Below are 20135 nucleotides of genomic sequence, written 5' to 3'. Positions count from 1 at the left end.
ATAAAAAGAAACATTCCACATACACTTTTTCAAATTAAAGAAAAATATATAGAATTCAATTCAAATATACAAAATTAATTCAAAATAATTAATTATTTAGAAGATGAAAGATTATATAGCAGATGAAGTAACGTTTCCAGGAACAGTAAACCAATGTTGTGTTGCTCCCAGATTAATAAGTAAAATTCAGGCATATGGGGCAATTTGCAGACTACCCAGGATGCTCACCTGTTCTTTGTACCTTGGACTTGCAACTTAAATTTTCAATGGGAAACGCCTCTGCCCACACCCACACAGAGGGTACAAAAGTATCCATGGAATTTGCACTAGAAAGTCCATGGGATGATTTAAAAATGAAATCTCCTTTTCCTCTTCCAAACTAATCCCGCACCCTTTATTCCATGGGTAAAAGTTCATGAGTTGTGTGTACTTTCACCTGCACTGAGAGCAGGGGGTGGGGGTAGGAGAATATTCCAATGTCAGGTTTACATGGATAAATGTGTTTAAAGATGGAGAAAGCTTTGAAAATTGTCTTGATAAGGACAATCGCACCTGGTTTGTATTTGGTATTTAGAAAGCCTTGCAAAAGAATGCACAAGAATGTATGTAAATGTCAGAAGTCTACTGCAGAAGCTGCAAGAAAAAAGGAATATATATGAACACTACGATTGGGCGAGATATGTTTTATAAACAAAACTGTTTCCAATGGCTCTAATTACCCCTTCCCATCCACTTAGCTTGCTCGTTCAGAAACTATTTTACAAATATTCCAGAGATCTAACTCAAGTACTAGCAACACCAAGAACTTAGCCATCAGTTTAAATTCCATATGAAATCTGCTGACTCTTGTCCTAATACAATTATACTAAGAGAAGAAATAAAAGCAGAGTGACAAAGTACAGCTATACATGCTATTTGACGACGACTAACAACATGCAATACTTCTATATTAGATAGCTATGGTTAGCAGTCAGATGATTAAAAAGCATTTTTGGAATAATGAAGAATTATTTAATCTAGAAGTTTGAAAAAGGGAGTATATTAAACTTTAATCTGAGTCACTATTGATAAAGGAGCTGGAATGAGCTTAGTTCTGGATAAAGTTTCATCACTACAACCTAATTTGCTATCCTTCGCTGTGGTGACTTATAACTAATATGTTTATTGTTATTCTACCTAAACAACATACCAAAGGTCAGTAAGGTTAATTTCTGAATGTATTCTTTTGTGAATAGATCTCTGTGCCTGTTTAGTGAACTGGAGGAGGAGAAAGAATAGCAAGACACAGAATACTCTGCTCCCAATAGCAATCATTAGGCAGAAGGGAGAATGTCATTTTAGGTAGCCTTCTGAGTATATTGTCTGAAATCTGGATAATCTGAATGAATGCGTGCATCTTTTACAGCACTGCTGAAGAGCACAAAATCACCTGGGAGTCTTAAAACAAAAATGCTACAGTACAGCATCTGATATCCAAAAATATCCCATTATCCAACAAACATCATGGGCTTTGGCAAGTGTTCAGTTATCCAGAGAAACTTCTATTATCCAAAAACTGGTTGGTGCCATATATTCTGATATCTGAAAAAATTCCCAATATCTAAAATTTTTATAAGAAAATTCCAATTATCCAAAAAAAAAAAAAATCGGATTATCTGTATGAACCCTGGCCCCAGTCATCCTGGATAAAATGTGGTCTACTGTAATTAATAATATCCATGTGTGCGATGGAGCACAGTGCAATTGGTTGCACAGAAATGATTTAAAATGTACTTCATTTTTCTCACTTCTTTTTGGAAGGCAAGGACAAAAGAGAAAAAAAAAGTTAGTGCATTAGCCTCTTTTGTGAATGCTGCAGGTAATTCAGATACAGATGCAAGCCAATATAGAAAAGTGCGTCCGGGCTAGTACACCGTTTTACGCGATTTGGACACTACCCCTTAATACAGTAAGGGATTAACGCGTTGAAAATGCGTGTCCAACCCTCCCGGAAACCAACAGCGCTTATCACATGCAAACGCATGTTGATAAGGCTATTAGTTATTCGCCCAGGATACTGAAAAAAAAAAAATGTACGGCCGATCCACACATTTTACGCTCAAAAATTACTGCCTGCCCAAGGGCTTAATTTCTGAGCAGCCAGAAAAAGTGTACTGAAAAGCAGAAAATACTGCTTTTCTGTACATCCTCTGACTTAATAGCCTAGCGATATTAAATGGGAGGAACCAAAAGTAAAAAAAAAAAAAATTGTGCAGGCAGGTCAGATAAAGAAAAAGGACGCTCAATTTTACAAGCGTCCATTTTCCTAACCCATGGCGGTTCCTTACCTGCTGAACCAGCCTATATAGAGGAGGGCCTCAGGGGTCTGGAACACTGCCTCCATCTGCTGGTAGGGGGACAAAACTCACTGTGAAGACTGGTCTGGCAGGATGAAGTGGAATGTCCTATTGTGGATTGCAAACTGGTCAAAAGAAAGGAAATGGGGAGTAGTTCAGTCTTCTCAGTGGAGAAAGGTAAACAGTAGAGTGCCTCATGGATCTGTACTGGGATCATTACTTTTTATTATATTTATAAATAATCTGGAAAGGGGAACAACGAGCGAGGTGATCAAATTTGCAATCAACACAATATTATTTCGAATTGTTAAATCACAAGTGGATTGTGAAAAATTGCAGGAGGACTTTGTGAGAGTGGAAGACTGAGCATTCAAAAGGCAAATGAAATTTAAAGTGGACAAGTGAAAAATGACATACATGGGGAAAAGTAACCACACTAGAGTTACACGATGTTAGGTTCCATGTTAGGAGCTACCACCCAGGAAAAAGATCTGGGTATCATAGTGAACAACACTTGAAATCCTTGGCTCAGTGTGTGGTGGCTGTCCAAAATCAAAGAAAATGTTAGGAAAGGAATAAAGAATAAAGCAGGAAATGTCATAATGCCTCTGTATCACTCCATGGTGAGGCTGCACCTAGAGTACTGTCTGCAGTTCTGGTTGCTGCATCTCAAAAAATATATAGTTGCATTAGAAAAAGTACAGAGAAGGGAGACCAAAATGATAAAGGGGATGGAATGGTTCCCCTATGAGGAAAGGTTAATGAGGTTACGGCTGTTCAGCTTTGAGAAAAGGCAGCTGAGGGTGGATATGATAGAAGTCTATAAAATCATGAATGGAATAGTTCAGGTAAATGTAAATCAGTTATTTACCCTTTCATAAAATACAAAGACTCTGGGACACTGCATGAAGTTAGTAACTTCAAAACAAATTGGAGAAAATTCTTTTTTTCTCAATGCACAATTAAGCTTTGAAATTCATTGCTAGGGGATGTGGTTAAGGCTGTTAGCATAGCTGAATTAAAAAAATATTTTGGACAAAGTCCTGGAGAAATTAACAAACCTTTATTAACCAAGCAGACTTAGAAAATAACTACTATTTATCACTGTGTGATAGCAGCATGGGATCTATTCAAATTTGGGATCTTGCCAGGTACTTGTGACCTGGATTGGAAAAAAGATATTGAGCTTGATGGACTCTTGGTCTGACCCAGAATGGCAATTCTTATGTTTTTGTGAGATTAGGAGACTGGGCATCTAAATGGCAGATTCAATTCAATGTGGACAAGTAAAAAGTAATGCACATAAGGATAAATAATCCTAATTATGCATACATGACTGTGTTAGAAGTCACCACCTAGGAAAAGGTTCTAGGCATTCTTGTGAACAATACCTTGAAATCTATGGATCAGTGTTTGGTGATGGTCAAAAAGACAAACAGAATGTTAGGAATTATTTGGAAAGGAATGGAGAACAAAACTGAGAATATCATAATGCTTTTGTATAGATCCATGGTGGGAATGGAAGAGCTGTATTATGGAGAAAAGCTAAACAGATTAGGGCTCTTTAACTTAGAAAATGGGGTGGAATGGGTAAATTGGGAATGGTTACCTATCCTTTTACACAACACTGGGACTGGGGGACACTCCATTAAACTTACAACTGGCAGATTTAAAACAAATTGTAGGAAGTATTTTTTGCTCAGCACACAATCAAGCTAAGGAATCTGTTTCCAGAAGAAACGGTGAAGGCAACCAAAAAAAGTGGGGGTTCAAAAGAAGCTTGGAGAAGTTCCTGAAGGAAAAGCTCTTAAACTGTTATTAGGCAGGCAGACTTGGGGAAGCCAGCGCACATCCTGGGAGTGAGATATATATCAACTACTGGGGACCTGCCAGGTACTTTTGGGCTGGACTGTGCTGTTCTGACCCAGCAGGGCACGTCTTACGTTCCTGTGCTTAAGTAACAGTGGTTCAGAAGAAACACAAGTGCACGATTCTTAGTGCACACCACTGAGCCCACGAGACATTCAGAAATATGTGGAAATGTTCTTAATGCCACAATGGAGGGGAATATAAGACGACATGAAAAAATGTGGCTGTTTGGTATAAGCTCCCCTTCTAAACATTTAGACATATCCTTTTGTTAGAATGTATACTTTTGGCAATTTCTTTTTACAATTGTTTTCCGTTTTTTTCTGCTATAATTGTATCTGGATTCACAATACACTGGTATGAAACACAATTAAACTATGAAAGGAAAGCAAAGCTATGATGGAGCCCTACGTACCAAGCATTTTCCCACAGACATAAAATAGGAGAAAACCTTTTGTACATGGGCCCTACATATTATCGTTTTATGGTCACAAGGAAATTAGAAGGCTTTAAAATACCTAACAGAATTGAAGGATACTTGTGAAGTGGCATAAAGCATGGCAATTAGGTTGTATCTAGCACAACACTGCAGCAGAGAATGAGAGGACATCAAGGACTCGAGAAACCCCAGTCTGATTAAGCAAAGTGTTTCATGATTTGTTGTATATGATCAGTGCGGCAGAAGAACCTGTGTCTTCTTACAACATGGCTCTCCTGTTCAGCAGTTTACATAGACAGCGCCGATGGCGTCCTGTAGCATCACGCCACACATGCAGCAGTGAACCGGGGGCAGGAGGAGGCCCGCAGGGAGGCAAAGGATCCACTACTATCTATGTATCACTTCTATAGCGCTATTCTACATGCGCAGCGCTGGATTCCAAGCTAAATAGCCAATAAAAGTAAGCTGCTCTGGCAGAGTGACATCACACGGAGCAAACTGTCAGAAATGAGATCAATAGTCCTTTTACAAGTAACTCTATGAAGTACTATCACATCCCATCAAGCCTCAAAAGCAAACAGAAAGTAATAAAGTGAGCACTCAGCTTTGTTTAGTTTAAGGGGGATGCCCTGTCCAGAACTTCTAAATTACATTCATCCCCCAAAGATACTGGATAACAGAGAAAAACGCAACTAACAACACAATGAGCAGATTATACAGCATAATACAATCAAAAGACCGACTCACTTGAGTTTGTATCATGGGTGCAACTACTGGAAATCGTTTCTATTAAATGATTCAATATTTCTCATGAACTGTTCCACACGTATCACTGAGAATAAGTATAGGCCTTGGGTATCTACAAGAAAGCAAGAGCGCTCACATTCAAAATACTTTACTAATGAACTGAGCTGTGAATGGCCATAGATGTTCTTTGCCAACATAAAAATCTAGTACCGTAATTGGTAGTAAGTCACTCTGGGTATGCGGGATTTGCTTTACGTAGTTTTCTAATCTCCTTAAAGGACACTAATTTTCATCCCTAGATCCTCAGCTGCCCAAAGGCGAGACAAGAAACTATCTTTTAAGCCACAACCCCAGGATGCCCTTTTTCTGTCTGCAACAAGTAAACACAGTGAACGATGGTGAAGACCAATTGTTGCATCCAGTCTACCATGCAGTGTCAGCATTTCCCTTTAGGCACTGGAAGCCAAATTTGAATATGTTTAGACAGCATCAGCAATGATGGATAGGAGGCTAAATACCAATGAAAAAATGAACATGAGATAAGAACTCTATCAGTACCGATGGATCTGACACCCAAGCGCTACCAGCATCAACAAACAGTTTACCCGAATAGAACCAACATTGATGGATACAAGAGCTAAACCCAGGTCTCTAGAACAGACCACCTCGCTGGATTTACATCTCTTTCCTGGACATCAATTTAGTAATAAAAAAGATAGGTGCATCCCTTTTTTTCAGTAGCACCATGTAAATGTGTTTCAGCTACAAAAGCATAAAGTGCTTATTTACATGCTAGTATAAATGGAGGTTAATGAACTGCTAAAAGCATAATTTATCCAGAAAAGGCGTGATCTGCACGTCTATAAATACTGGGAGATTTACTCAGGAAGGGACCAAGGAGTGTTTTATGAGTACTGCTTACTGAGAAGGTAATTTTTAAAACATTTACTATGAACTTCTTTGTGTATTACATACATTATCCAGAAAATTGAGATTTAATGGCACAAAAAACAGGATATCTGGCACTCAGCAGTATGCAGAAGCCATTTATTTCTTAGCATGGTTAACAGCCTTATTGTTGACTATAGAAATAAAACCTCTCGCTCATCTCCTAAAGGTGGACAGATTGCTTTATTTACAGTCTAGCCAGAAACTGACAGCACTGCTGGACAAAAGCAGTGCGACCTTTGAACACGTATCACCGACGCTGCTATCAGCAAACATACAGTACTCTCTTATTTGTTTGCATTTCTAAAAGGGTACTTAGCAATAAAGATGCTTTTTTTTTTTTTTTTTTTAGTAGTGAGAAAATGTTCAGGGGAAACCTGGTGAATACAAAAAATCTACCTTCTTTGAAGGATACATATCAGTATTGTTTAGCATTTCAAAATGCAGAAAAACAAAAGGTTCAAGTAACAGGTTTTTTGTTTTGTTTTTAACATACAGTTTTTAGCCACTAAAGAAGAAAATATCGAAATTAGAGCACAGACTGCTATTACATTTGTTGTTGCCGCACTTCTATTTGTGCCTCTTTAGCTTCTCCAACATTCTTTTATCATTTTTTTAGAATCCCACTCGATAAAGAAAAAAAAAAAAAGAGAGGCCTACAGCATTTCTACTCTTCATTTTCCACAGCTCAGTCTCACTTGCTAGATTTAACAGCAAATAATTTAAAAGGCTTGGGAATGTGGAGTTAAGAAATTTAGCAATATGTGCTCCCCCTCACCTGCTCTCAGAGGCTGCTTTCTCCTCTCCGCCATGCACTGGCAGGGCGCCTCCACCTCACCTACTTTACCCTCCCCCCTGTGCACTAGCACGGGTGACCCCTCACCTGATTTAACCTGGGCCTACCCTTGCCCCTGTGCACCTGCTCTCATAGGGCCCTCCACCTTGTTCAGGGGACACAGGGACTCTACTGATTAGAATCTCTATTCTCCACCATGCCCAGGCTGCTTTCAATCAGGCCGATACAGTACAGCATTTGGACGCGCGTTTTCGACGCGCTAGCTTTACCCCCTTATTCAGTAAGGGGTAATAGCGCGTCGAAAACGCGCGTCCAACCCCCCCGAGACTAATAGCGCCCGCAACATGCAAATGCATGTTGATGGCCCTATTAGTCATTCCCGCGCGATACAGTAAGTAAAATGTGCAGCCAAGCCGCACATTTTACTTTCAGAAATTAGCGCCTACCCAAAGGTAGGCGTTAATTTCTGCCGGTGCCGGGGAAGTGCACAGAAAAGCAGTAAAAACTGCTTTTCTGTGCACCCTCTGACTTTCAATCATGGCGATATTAAGTCGGAGGTCCCAAAAGTTAAAAAAAGTTAAAAATAAAAAAAAATAAAAATTTAAAATGGGCCCCATGGCTCGCAGGTTGAAAACCGGACGCTCAATTTTGCCGGCGTCCGGTTTCCGAGCCCGTGGCTGTCAGCGGGTTTGAGAACCGACGCCAGCAAAATTGAGCGTCGGCTGTCAAACTCGCTGACAGCCGCCGCTCCTGTCCAAAAAGAGGCGCTAGGGATGCGCTAGTGTCCCTAGCGCCTCTTTTTACCGTGGGCCCTAATTTAAATAAATTAACTTACTGAATTGCGCGCACAGGAGAGCGGGCGCTTGTCTGGTCTGATAGTCAGAGAAAGCTGAATGAAGTTATCAGCCTCCCCAGTTCTGATCTGATGCTCTTTACTCTGCCACTCATCACCAGATATTCTCTCCTGGGTACTAGATTTCTCACCAAATGAGGTGGCCTCATAGCACAGTTGCAGTGAGTTTTGCAATTCCTGGAGGCTGATAAAGGAAAAAGGATATAAACAGGATGACAGATAGGAGAGGGGAGAGAAGGGGAGACCGAGACAGAGAGCAACCGAGGAGAGACAGAGACCAGGATTGAAGAAAAGTGAGAAAAAGAACCAGGACAGGCCCAACCCAATAGCAAACTACGTAAAATGGTTTAACCTCTCTACTAAAGCTGCACTATTTTAACAATGAAGAAGCAGTGAATTGTGGGCATTTCTGCAACATGGAGTGAGTCTAACACTGAAATCTGGGAAGTCTGACAACTTCATTCAGCTTCCTCCGACAGTGAAGGCAGCCTGGGAATGGTGGAGGTATTCACCTCAGTACAGCCCCCTCTACCCTTCCCCTCCCCCGTGCAAGGCAGAGCTAGTACACAGGGGAGAGAGGGTAGGACCTGGGTAAAGCAGGTGAGGGGTCACCACTTGTACCACTCCGGACCTAAGATAAACGAGGTGCTTCTGTAACTACTCAAAATGATTTTAGATTAGAACATTGGTTTTAAATATTTCATACTCATGTCTATGAAAGCAGTAAAGAACAAAAAAAAAATAAGGAATAACCTTTACAGAAAAGAACATAGTAAAGTAATGAAAAACTATTATTTTAGATAAAATCATTCAACAAAGGCATAAATAGCAGTGATTTCAATGATTATTGTGTATTGCTTCTTGTCTTTCTAAACAAATCCTTTGTTTACTTACATCTTAAAAGAACTTACCAAATACCAGTGTCAGAGTCTGTAGGAAGGAAAAATCGGTGACATCTGACCAACTGAAGCATCTCTGAAGACATTACTTTTGAAACATCATAATAATGTCCAAACCTGGAAGACGGAGCTGGAGCAACCTGCTGAGATACATTTTAATTATAAATAATTAACAGATTGTTTCCTTTCAGTTTAATACCACATCTAATGGTAAAGTCATATCCTTTTACACAATTTATCACACATTCCTTATCTGTAACGTTCATAAATGTTAACAGGGTAACAGAAATAATTTCACCAGCAAACTTACAAATATCAAGAAACATAATTAAAGATTACAGTCGTCATCTCATTAATACTCCTAGTAGTCTGCATGTTGGTTATGCAGAATTATCGCCGAGTTCTCAGTCATATGCGCTTCAAGCTTTGTCCAACAAACTGTTCCAGTCTGTGGGTTAGACAAACTCTAACTCTCAGACAAAATGGAAAAAAAAAAAAAAAAGCTTAAAATTAACAAAAAATTTGTTTCTATTCTTTATTCTAAAGCAGGAATTACTATTCCAATTTGTAGTTTTAAATCTACTCTTGGGGTTAATGCAGACAGAAACTATCATGATTTGTTTCCCGTGCGTTTAAAACCCTTAATTTAAAAAAGATCTGTTAAAATGCAACATTTTCCAACATCATAGTCTAAAACAAAGAAGATTTACTACATCAGCTACCTCATGTCAGCCCAGACAGAGAATTCACTACCATGAAACTCTGTAGACCATTGAAAGAAAAATTCTAATTGAAAAAACTTTGAGCTCTTTATTCTGAAACCAATTTAAAGTGGGCCTGTTCTTTGGCCTATAATCTGTCCTTTATCCGGATTACAGATCAGAATGTTTTTACTGCAATCTCTGCCAGAGCTCATCTTTTTATTGTGCACCTCCAGCCCCCTGAATGTTTCAGAAGGGCCTTGACTAACTGAACTTTGATCTGATGTCTTCATTGAGACAAGCTCCAGGTTGCCGCATTTCAAATGCAAATCTTCCTCAAGGGCCCCCCCTCCACCCTCCTGAATTTAGCAAAGACAGCACAGAAGAAGAAAGGAGGAGTCTGTGGATCGTCTTTGAGAATCCTGGGGCACGCTGCTGCAGGGATTAAGGTAGGCGATAACCTCCCTTTATTGAAAACAATGAGCACAGCGCGTACAAACTGGGTGGAGACTAGGATTTGGCTGTAACACAACACCGTGCAATGAAAGCTGGGCCTGTGAATAGGCATCAGTGTACTCAATTCCCAGGCCTGGCGGGGAAGCTTGCAAAAGCCTACCTGAATCAAGTAAGGATGAATAATCTGTTTTAGCAGGACGACCATGAAAGGCAGACTTTTCATTTTAAGTTGATACATTTATCAGTGGCTACAAGGTTCAAGTATGTTCACTCTAAAATTCCTAGATGCATTACGGACCTGCTTTGCAAAGCTCTTTTCCCATAGACACAGAATGCAGGAAAAGCCGCCTTCGTGAATCCAGCTCTATGTGAGCCGTGAGCCTGGTTTTGGGATCAACATCTGCTGTTAATATTTCCATTTATGATATTAATGTGCTAGAAATTTTAGATAAATTAAGGCAGAAAATTGATTTTGTGCTGCCACAATTTACATGTTGCAGCAAAAAGCAAGAACAGACACTCAAGCAGCTCATTATAAAATTGTCCCTTTTGACTGCAAACTGAGTTCATCTAATATTTTTAATTGGTTTTTTTGATTAGTTTAACCCCTAATATGCAGATGAGGGTTCACTTGAAACCAAAGTATTCTGTCATTCAGGCAAACAATACTACACATTCACCATAGAGTGTATGATATTTAAATTGCAGAAACAAAACTGAATACAAAATCCGCTATTGTAGCTGTTTAAGAACTAATTCAAAGTGCTTGCCTGTTAGGTCATCTTTTATTTCTTAAACATATTGGTGCTAAAACTAGTTAGCCAAAGACAATGTAAACAGAATGTTACCTCACAGGTTTTTTCATGTGCAAGCAGTATTGAACAGACAAGCAACCGTTTATTCATTCTGGTTCCAATCCAGATAGAAATCTTCAGCCATGCATGGTGCTTTGCAACCAAATTAGATGATTCAAGGTTTACCTACCGTATGCATGAGGAACTCAGCACAGCTGAATGCATCTGTCTATGCATGACCTTTTGTGTTCACTCAGTACCATAAGAGATTCAAACAACTAAGAAATGGTACCACATAATAAGACACAAACTGTTGTGAACACATGATTAGTAATCATTCTATTTACCTTTCTTTGATTTGCAGTTTATACATTATGTATGCATGACATAAAAGGTTGTTACTAGCTCCCAAGTTTAAAGCTGAAACTGCTTTATAACACATCACCTATTTTGCGCCTTGCGTTTGATCCTGAAAATCCTTCGGCTATCTCATCTGCATTTAGGAAGTAATTTTTAAACCCTCTGGGCAGCTTGTAGGCTCGTGGACCCTTTGCATCTCTGGGCCTGCGACTGCATATTCAAACGGAAACTCCCTGCAGCTCTTGCCATGAAAATAGAGAGCTAGCCGGGACCGCAAGTATTTCAGTACTTCGGATTCTGCACCGCACAGCCCCTGCCGTAAATCACACTTGGGATTTCGCCATGAAATCCCCATGCACTGTCTACTGGCTCTGCCCATGATCCTTGACCCACACTGTGAGAGTGTGGAAAAGGAAATAATTAAGAAGAAAGACACATAGGGCTAGAACACCCCAATCTCTACCCCTCCCGACAGGGCCCACACAAAAAAAAAAAAAAATCACAAAAAGTGGCATCCTTCAGCCTTTTCCTGTCGTGGCAAGACCCACTACTTAAGAAAGCAGAAGGCCACACTCACTCATACTTAATCTCACACTCTCTGAGTCAGCACACAATAGACACCGGGATAACAGTGTTTATTATTAATATTAAGCGAGGTCCCAGAAAGCCAAGCAGAATGCACAGCTATAGCAAAGAATACAACTACAGTGATAATAATATGTAACACAAATACTTTTCTTACGTTCTGGGCAGCTGAACTGATTCTCTTTTGCTGTCTGTCCCTCTGCCACTTCCCTCCCCTGCCTCAGTTATGTCCTTGCCATTTGCATATCTGAAATAGTATTGTGAGAAACAAAGGCACAGTTCCCAAAAACACAGTCCAGGCTTTCTCTTGCAATTCTAGCTCTCTCATCACAGACCCTATGCACTCGGTGTTTACTTCCTTTATTCTCACAGTTGTTGTACAGTCACGTGATGTGTATCTGAGTGAGAAGTCTGAATCCATTAAGGTCTAACTTCTGAACACATCTTGGTCACAAGTAATCAGACTCAGGCCAAATAATTCCATTGCACTGGGTGGGAAAATCTTTTGAAAACAGCTCTCTTCAAAAATATCAGATTGTTGGTATACGATACCAATCATGAACGAAAACAATTAGGATCACAGTTTGGATTCCTCTCTGACTTGGAGAGGTTGCTAAGCCTGCGTTTTACAAAGTTAGAATGCTGGGGTGCTTAATATCATTTGGACTTGGCTAATTTTTGCACTGTGATGCAGTCTCTTGGATTAAGTTCTATTAATTACCACAATGTGGTGTATTTGGGTCCTCACAAATCACTGCAAGATCTATCAGCCAGACTTTGTGACAGGGTCCGGACCCCAAGGATAGTTATTACTCCTAAATTCCAGGATGCACATTGGTCGCAGGCTGCCATTTGGGTGCAGTTGAAGATCTTGACGTTGGTCCATGAGTCCTCAGTACTCGAGAAAGGTTTTGCTCCCCATCCTCTGTGGCATTCATCTGGGAAAGGGATCCTTGCAGTTCCATCCTTCTGCGAAGCTGGGTTACAGGACACCATCTGGAAGCCCCTTCCAGCGCCAGGCCTGCTGTCTGGAATTCTCTCACACACAAGCTTCACAAAGGTTCTGATTATTTGCGTTTTAGAAAGAAGATGAAAGGGTTATTCTGTTTCCAAGCCTTTGAGCTACAACCTGCCTTTGTTCATTTGTAGGACTGTTGTGTTGTTGTTTTACAAGGAATATAGGTTTTTTTTTTTGTTTTGGGGTTTGCTTTATTTCCTAAGTTGTCATTTATGATCATGCTATGTTTTACTGCAATCCGCTATGGCCAGTATACTGGATAAGGTAGAATATAAGTACCTTTTAATAAAATAAAATAAAATAAAAAAATAATAACGTTATCACAGAGAAGGCTGGAATGCCATTTACAAGTAGCTGACAGAGATCCTTAGCAAATCAGTTTAATGTGTAAGACTGGAGGGCAATTCAGTGGTCTGAACTGTGAAATTTTTTACTACTCACTGGCGCTATGTAATAAAATTCTATTGCGTGACCTTGTAAAGGTTACTTAACCTCTGCTCAAATTAGATCACACATTTTTAGGGGGGAGGGGAACCCCGGCACAGCTCTGTGCGCTGTGACAGGGTTATGCAAATGGGGATCTTTAGGTAGTAGTTTCAAGTTCTACCTATGAGAAATTGAAATGGGGTTTTTTTTGTTAATTATTCATTTCACATGGAATTATGTTTTTTATACCTGTTTTTGGTTATTTTTCTACTACTGCATATTAATAAAATAGATGAGATGACATGCTCCCCCTGAAGGCTGTTTGATTTGGCATGCCACTTTATATAAGTCTTTCCCATCATAAATGCATATATACATCTATGCAGTTTTACAGAAAACTAAACATGCCAAGCCATGTAAGAGCATTTCGTCACATTCCAATTACATTTTTTTTTTGGATTGAACTCCCCAGGAAGCTATGACTGCACCTTAACCACAGCATACAGAATCAACTTTTATTTATTAATTTTGGATTTACTTCACGAAGTTTTTATTGTTAGCTCAAAGCAAAGGTAAGAGGCCTCACAATCTTACAGCTGAGGCAATGTGGGTTGAAGTAACTTGCCAAAAGCCACAGGAAGCATCAGTAGGGTTTGAACTCTGGCTTCCCTGGTTCTCAACCTGTAACCACTAGGCTACATGTCTGTTCCAATAATGAGCCCCAATTTATAAAAAGAAATAAGACATTTATAGCAGGGTTTTTAAAGAACTTTTTATTTATTAGATCACATATTATTACAAAGCACAAAAAACTTTGAACAGAAACATGACTGAGAAAAAAATATATGAAAAGGATATCTTCCAGTTAAGAAAAAAAAACATTTTATAATCTCAGTACTCCACAAACTAAAGGAAAAAAAGAGGGAGGCAGAAATTGAGGAGAATAAAAAAGAAAACCACAAAAAAAACAAAACTACCTTAGCATGATAGTTGAAAGTTTCCTGCCATTACATATATAGACCAAGTATGTGACTGAAGAATTAGGACCAGCAGGCAATTTTTTTAGAATCAATAGATGCCCTAAGTTGTTCAGGAGCAAAAAATACACGAGTTCTGCTGAAACTTTACCACACGTTTACAGGGATCTCGTAGAAAGAAGGAAGCTCCAAGAGCGCAAGGACAGGAATCCTTTCCTCCTTTCTTGAGTGACAAGAGCTAAGTCTGGAAACATACGAACATTTTCCCCTTAAACTGTTTGTTCACATGTTGAAAATAGGCCTTCATCACGGTGCTTAAATCTGATTCAGCAAAGAAGGAGACTAACAATGTTAATTTCTCCACCACCTCATATTCTGAAGATTCCAAAAAGGCAGTTAACTCTAAATTAAGGGGAATCTGAGAATTATTCCTATCAAGTAGAAAAAAGACTTTGGTGAGAGAAGAAACCATATCAGAGGAAATGTTTAAAACCTCCTGGAAATTCTGTGAAGAGTTAACCAAGGTAATTCACCAATAACATGAGGAAAATTCAAGAAATGGAGGTTTAAATGTCGAAGTCTATTTTCTATCAGTTCAACTCTTCTGGAAAAACGACCGCGTTCCTGCATAAGTGAAGCTTGAACCAATTTCACCATCTTAACTTCATCTTGCAAGGTGGATATCTTCCCAGCAATAACCTGGTGCTGAGTCAAAATCAGCAGATAATGATTCCAGTTTATTAGCAAGAGTCCACTTTAGAAGAGCGTTAGGAAAACGCAGATCCAAACTGAGCCATTAAATCCCAAATAGCTCCCAAAGTCACAATCTCCGGCTTGGGAGGAACAAAACAGGCACCGCTAGAAACAATACCTGGAAAGGGTTGCAAGGGACCAGCACCATCCGATGGTGGAGAAGAACCAGCGGTAGCATGCAAAATCATCTCCCCAGATGGACACAGAAAATCAATGCCGGGTTCCCTCTCCTCTGAAGAACTCCCACCGCCAGCACTAGCCCTGATGTCATCAAGTGGGGACACTGGTGCTTCAGAAGAGAAACTCGGCAGAACCAGAGGAAGTTGATCATCCAGGGGGTTGAGTGAAGACTCCTCCACAGCCGACTCCAGTGCTCCTCTGTTGGAGCTGACAGCGCGGAGCACCCCCTCGGATGCAGGAACCGTGAAAGCATTGATTAGACACTGCCCTGGGAGGGGAAAGGTCTCACTCAGGTAAGTCCTAACCTTCCCCTTCAAAGGCATAATAAACAAAGGAAAGCAGCAAAAAGAGCAACACTGGAAGAAAAACCAGAGAGCGTCCTCAGCGCGGAAGACTCATGAGGCTATCTTGCCTATAGTGTTTTAATTTTTCTAAATATTTACATTAAAGTTTATTAGGATAAAGAAGACAGTAGCTAGCCTCAGAAAACACAAACATAACACAATAACAGCTGTAACTCTAAAGTTGTCACCAGTGGGCTTGCTCCCTACATGCTGCCTTCACAGCTATTAGGTTCCAGTGACATGAAGTTGATACAAACTCAAGTGCTTACTTTACTTATTACGCACATGGATAAACAAGTCAACAGCTTGCTTCAATACTTTCACTAGAGGGATCTAATAAGCACAATTCATTCAGCCTTTTTAAACTAAGTATACATAGTTATATTTAGAAAAGTAAATCCAGTATAAACCCAAATGTCCTCAGCAAAATTTGAAAAATGCACTTACTAAAATCTGGTTCTTACTATTTGATTTTCAACTATGAAATTAATTAGTGCAATTTTGGTTGGCTTTCTCAGTTAGATCTTGAACATAGGCTATTGCCATCTCAGTGACCAAATTTTAGTCAGCACATCTCATTATAATCCTTGTAGGAGAGATGGTGAGCCTGAACATTACCTCCTACAATTTGGCATATTCAAAGGTCAGATGCTTTTCATGAATTAACAAAGATTTAGCCCAAGAAAAACAGAGCTAAAATTTTAACAAGCTAACCAGTGGTACATAACAGAATTTATTTTAAATTAAGATAGTTCATCTGTATCAAATCTATTGGATGAAATTTCAGGAAAATTTATATGGAATACAGATTTAGGCATAAAAATACATGTTACCTCTAACTTGGGCAGATTCTGGTAACGCCAGGCTATTTTCAAAGATTCTTGTGACTCTTCTGTAGTTTCCTCTTTGTCCAAATTGTTTTTGTAAAAATGATCAAGTAAAGGTGCTGGAAGTTTCTGTAATAATGTAGTGAAATACGATCAAATGCAATAAAATGCAATATAGGAGATATGCACATGGACACACAACACATTGGAAGATGAGTAATTTATAAATAGATTGATTATGCTATTGAAACCAATTATAACAGTTTGATATCCTTCTGAAGTAGCAAATGTCAAAATAGAATCTGATCAATGAGCTTTTATCAATGTAGTGAGATCAAGCCAATAATAAAAAAAACTTATTTTAACAATTACAAGTCTTCAAAAATACTTGCTTCAAGTGACATTCATTTGGATAGTTTTTTGTGTATACAATGGTGTTATTCTCCAAAATTATATATATAGGTAATGTGTGTGATCTTTCTCTTGCATGTGTGTATATATATATATATATAGAGCGAGAGAGACAGATTGATCGATCTGTCTATCCATCTATTTCACACACACATGCCTAAGCAATAAGACATGCCATGCTGGGTCAGAGCAAGGTCCATCCAGCCCAGCATCCTGTCTCCAAAAAAGGCTGGTCTGGGTCACAAGTAGATCCCAAATAGTTGATCTATTTCATTCCCAGTTATAAGCAATGGCTTTCTCAAGTCTATCTGGCTAATAACTGTTTATAGACTGTTCAAAACCTTTTTTAAACCCCACTATGTTAGTTACCTTGCTCATGTTCTCTGGCAACAGACTCCATAGCCTGATTACGCACAGAGTGAAAAAATACTTCCTATTATTTATTTTAAATCTGCTGGTTGCTAGTTTCATGGAGTGTTCCCTACTCTTAGTGTTGCCTGAAAGAGTATTTATCTGTTCCATTTTCATGATTTTATAAATCTCAGTTATGTCCCCTCAGTTTTGAGGGTGTAAACACACATGTGGATAAAGGTGAGCCAGTTTATAAAGTGTATCTGGATTTCCAGAAAACAACTGATAACGTCGCTCAGGAGAGACTTCTTAGGAATTTAAAAAGTCATGGGATAGGGGGCGGTGTCCTATTGTGGATTGGGAACCGATTAAAAGATAGAAAACAGAGAGCAGAGCTAAATGGTAAATCTTCTCAATGGAGAAAGGTGAATAAAGGAGTGCCCCAGGAATCTATTCTGAGACAACTGCTTTTTAACATATTTACAAACAACCTGGAAATGGGAATAATGAGTAAGGTGATCAAATTTGCCGATGACACAAAATTGTTCAAAGTTGTTAAACCACAAGAGGATTGTGAAAAATTGCAAGACGATCTTAAGAACATGCCATACTGGGTCAGACCAAGGGTCCATCAAGCCCAGCATCCTGTTTCCAACAGTGGCCAATCCAGGCCATAAGAACCTGGCAAGTACCCAAAAACTAAGTCTATTCCATGTTACCATTGTTAGTAATTAGCAGTGGCTATTTTCTAAGTCAACTCAATTAATAGCAGGTAATGGACTTCTCCTCCAGGAACTTATCCAATCCTTTTTTACACACAGCTATACTAACTGCACTAACCACATCCTCTGGCAACAAATTCCAGAGTTTAATTGTGCGTTGAGTGAAAAAGAACTTTCTCCGATTAGTTTTAAATGTGCCACACGCTAACTTCATGGAGTGCCCCCTAGTCTTTCTACTATCTGAAAGAGTAAATAACCAATTCACATCTACCCGTTCTAGATCTCTCATGATTTTAAACACCTCTATCATATCCCCCCTCAGCCGTCTCTTCTCCAAGCTGAAAAATCCTAACCTCTTTAGTTTTTCCTCATAGGGGAGCTGTTCCAGTCCCCTTATCATTTTGGTAGCCCTTCTCTGTACCTTCTCCATCGCAATTATATCTTTTTTGAGATTTGGCGACCAGAATTGTACACAGAATTGTAAAACTAGGAGACTGGGCATGCAAATGGCAAATGAAATTCAATAAGGACAAGTGCAAAGTGATGCACTTAGGGAAGAGTAACCCAAATTCTGGCTACACAATGCAAGGTTCCTCATCAGGAGGAGAGGAGTAGGACAGGAGATGGAACCTGCTCTCCTGGAGGCTGCAAGCTCCGTTGGGCTGCCTGACCCTTGACCGCATGACTTGTTCTTGGTAAGTACCATTTGCCCTCTATTACTCTTGGCATTAATTGGCAAATACATTTTCCTGGAAAAAAGGGGGCTGTACCCAACGAGAGACTAATAGAGGGCGGGTAGAGTCTTTTTTGCCTTGCAGCAGCCTCTTATGATGGAATGCCCCATCGACTGAACCCCTCGGCTGTAGCTCAGCAGGCCTCAGCAAAGTGTAGTTATGGGCTCATTAGCAGTCTTCGTTCCCACAGTACCTGTCGGTCTGCAATAGGAATGCTCCAACCTTACGGCTTGTTCAGCCACTGGGGCAGGGTTCAAATGTCGACGTATTCTTTGCATGAATAATGAATTATTAAATATATTTAATAGTGGAAAATATATACAATTTATACTTAATATGAGTCTAAAATGAAATCTAGTTGCAAATAAAGAAGCTTGGTCGGTAAATAGTTAACTGTGATTCTAAAGAATTAGAAGCTTGAATAATAAACAGTTGTAGCAATTGTTTACTAGAGAAGAAAAGACATGGCACTGGGTTATGCAGCTGAGGGAAATGACTGTGCCATCTCCTCCTTTTGCTACATTAAAGATGACGGGTGTGAAGTAGTTAATCCTCTTCAGAGATTTCATTCTTGCAAAGGACATGCTTTTTGATGGTACAGTGTGAGATGATAGCAACAGGTGTGCCCCTGTATGTCAGTAGCAAACCTAAAACAATGGCTAGCTTAGGGAGTTAGGTGAATGCTTAGATAGGATTTATACTAATGACAATCTGCTCCAGAACAATGATCTGGGACTAGCGTGGCTTTGCTTTGTATAATTGAGATAAAGCAAGATAACCTATGCCTCAAAATGATGCAGGTGTTACCTGGAGGACAATAGATTGTTCTATTGATGGTAGGAAAAAACACCTGGGAAATTAATTAATTTTGCTTTGTAGGAATGTGGGAATGATTATTTTAATTATCCTACCAAAAAAACAGTTAATATAAGGTATACTTAATATATTGTACTACATTAATCAGTTAGACGTCCTCATAAGTAACTTTGCTTTAGGTTTAGCAGAACTGTGAAAAAATAAAGAATGACACAACCTACATTTCTTATTGAAGGTTTATTGTGTATTGCATAGGATGTGAATGCTCTTCTACACAACAGCATCTGTTTGGGGTGAAAGAAACGTACTTATTGATCTGCTAACTTTGCAAGTCACCTTGGGCACCATTGCAACAACAATGAAAAGTAATATATAAGTAAACAACTAATCTTAAACGTTTCTATTTTTCTTCTATTTAAGATTTTTTTTTCTTGTATAACTCATGCTGCCTGAATAAAATTTTAAAGCAGGACTATAATAAATTTACAATTTTATTACAGTAGTTATTTATTGACAAATTACAATCAGAATAACTCTTTTAAGCTAATCAGTCTTAAGGCAGCTTTCTAGATTTCATTGACGCCATAAGCTTTCAATGGGAAAGAGACACACACACACTTCCCTTTGGATAGAATTTGTGCAGAACATATTTCCAGATGTGTCCTGGGCATACAAACATTTTTTCTGCATTTAGGGCCTATGTACTAAGCATTTTCCCCATAGACACAAAATGAAGAAAACCCTTCATGTTACTTTGAACACATTTCAGAACATCTGCTCTGCATGCCAAGGA

General features: G+C 39.2%; 1 protein-coding gene across 5 annotated transcripts in view; it reads right to left on the bottom strand.

Moving 5' to 3' along the window:
• The window catches only part of ELP4 (elongator acetyltransferase complex subunit 4), a 188151-nt gene that overhangs the window by 122873 nt on the left and 45143 nt on the right, over positions 1 to 20135 (bottom strand). For 4 of the 5 annotated variants that reach the window (XM_029583132.1, XM_029583136.1, XM_029583135.1 and 1 more), the window contains exons 4-5: positions 16315 to 16437; positions 8900 to 9030 (exon numbers count right to left, since the gene is read on the bottom strand). In XM_029583132.1, coding sequence (XP_029438992.1) covers positions 8900 to 9030; positions 16315 to 16437 — 254 coding nt within the window. The remainder of the gene's footprint in view (positions 1 to 8899; positions 9031 to 16314; positions 16438 to 20135) is intronic. The other variant, XM_029583133.1, reaches the window with a different exon arrangement.

This window comes from Rhinatrema bivittatum, chromosome 17 (assembly GCF_901001135.1).
Source record: "Rhinatrema bivittatum chromosome 17, aRhiBiv1.1, whole genome shotgun sequence".
NCBI lineage: Eukaryota > Metazoa > Chordata > Amphibia > Gymnophiona > Rhinatrematidae > Rhinatrema > Rhinatrema bivittatum.
The sequence above is the reverse complement of the archived record's forward strand: the minus strand, read 5'-3'. Positions and strand labels throughout refer to the sequence as shown.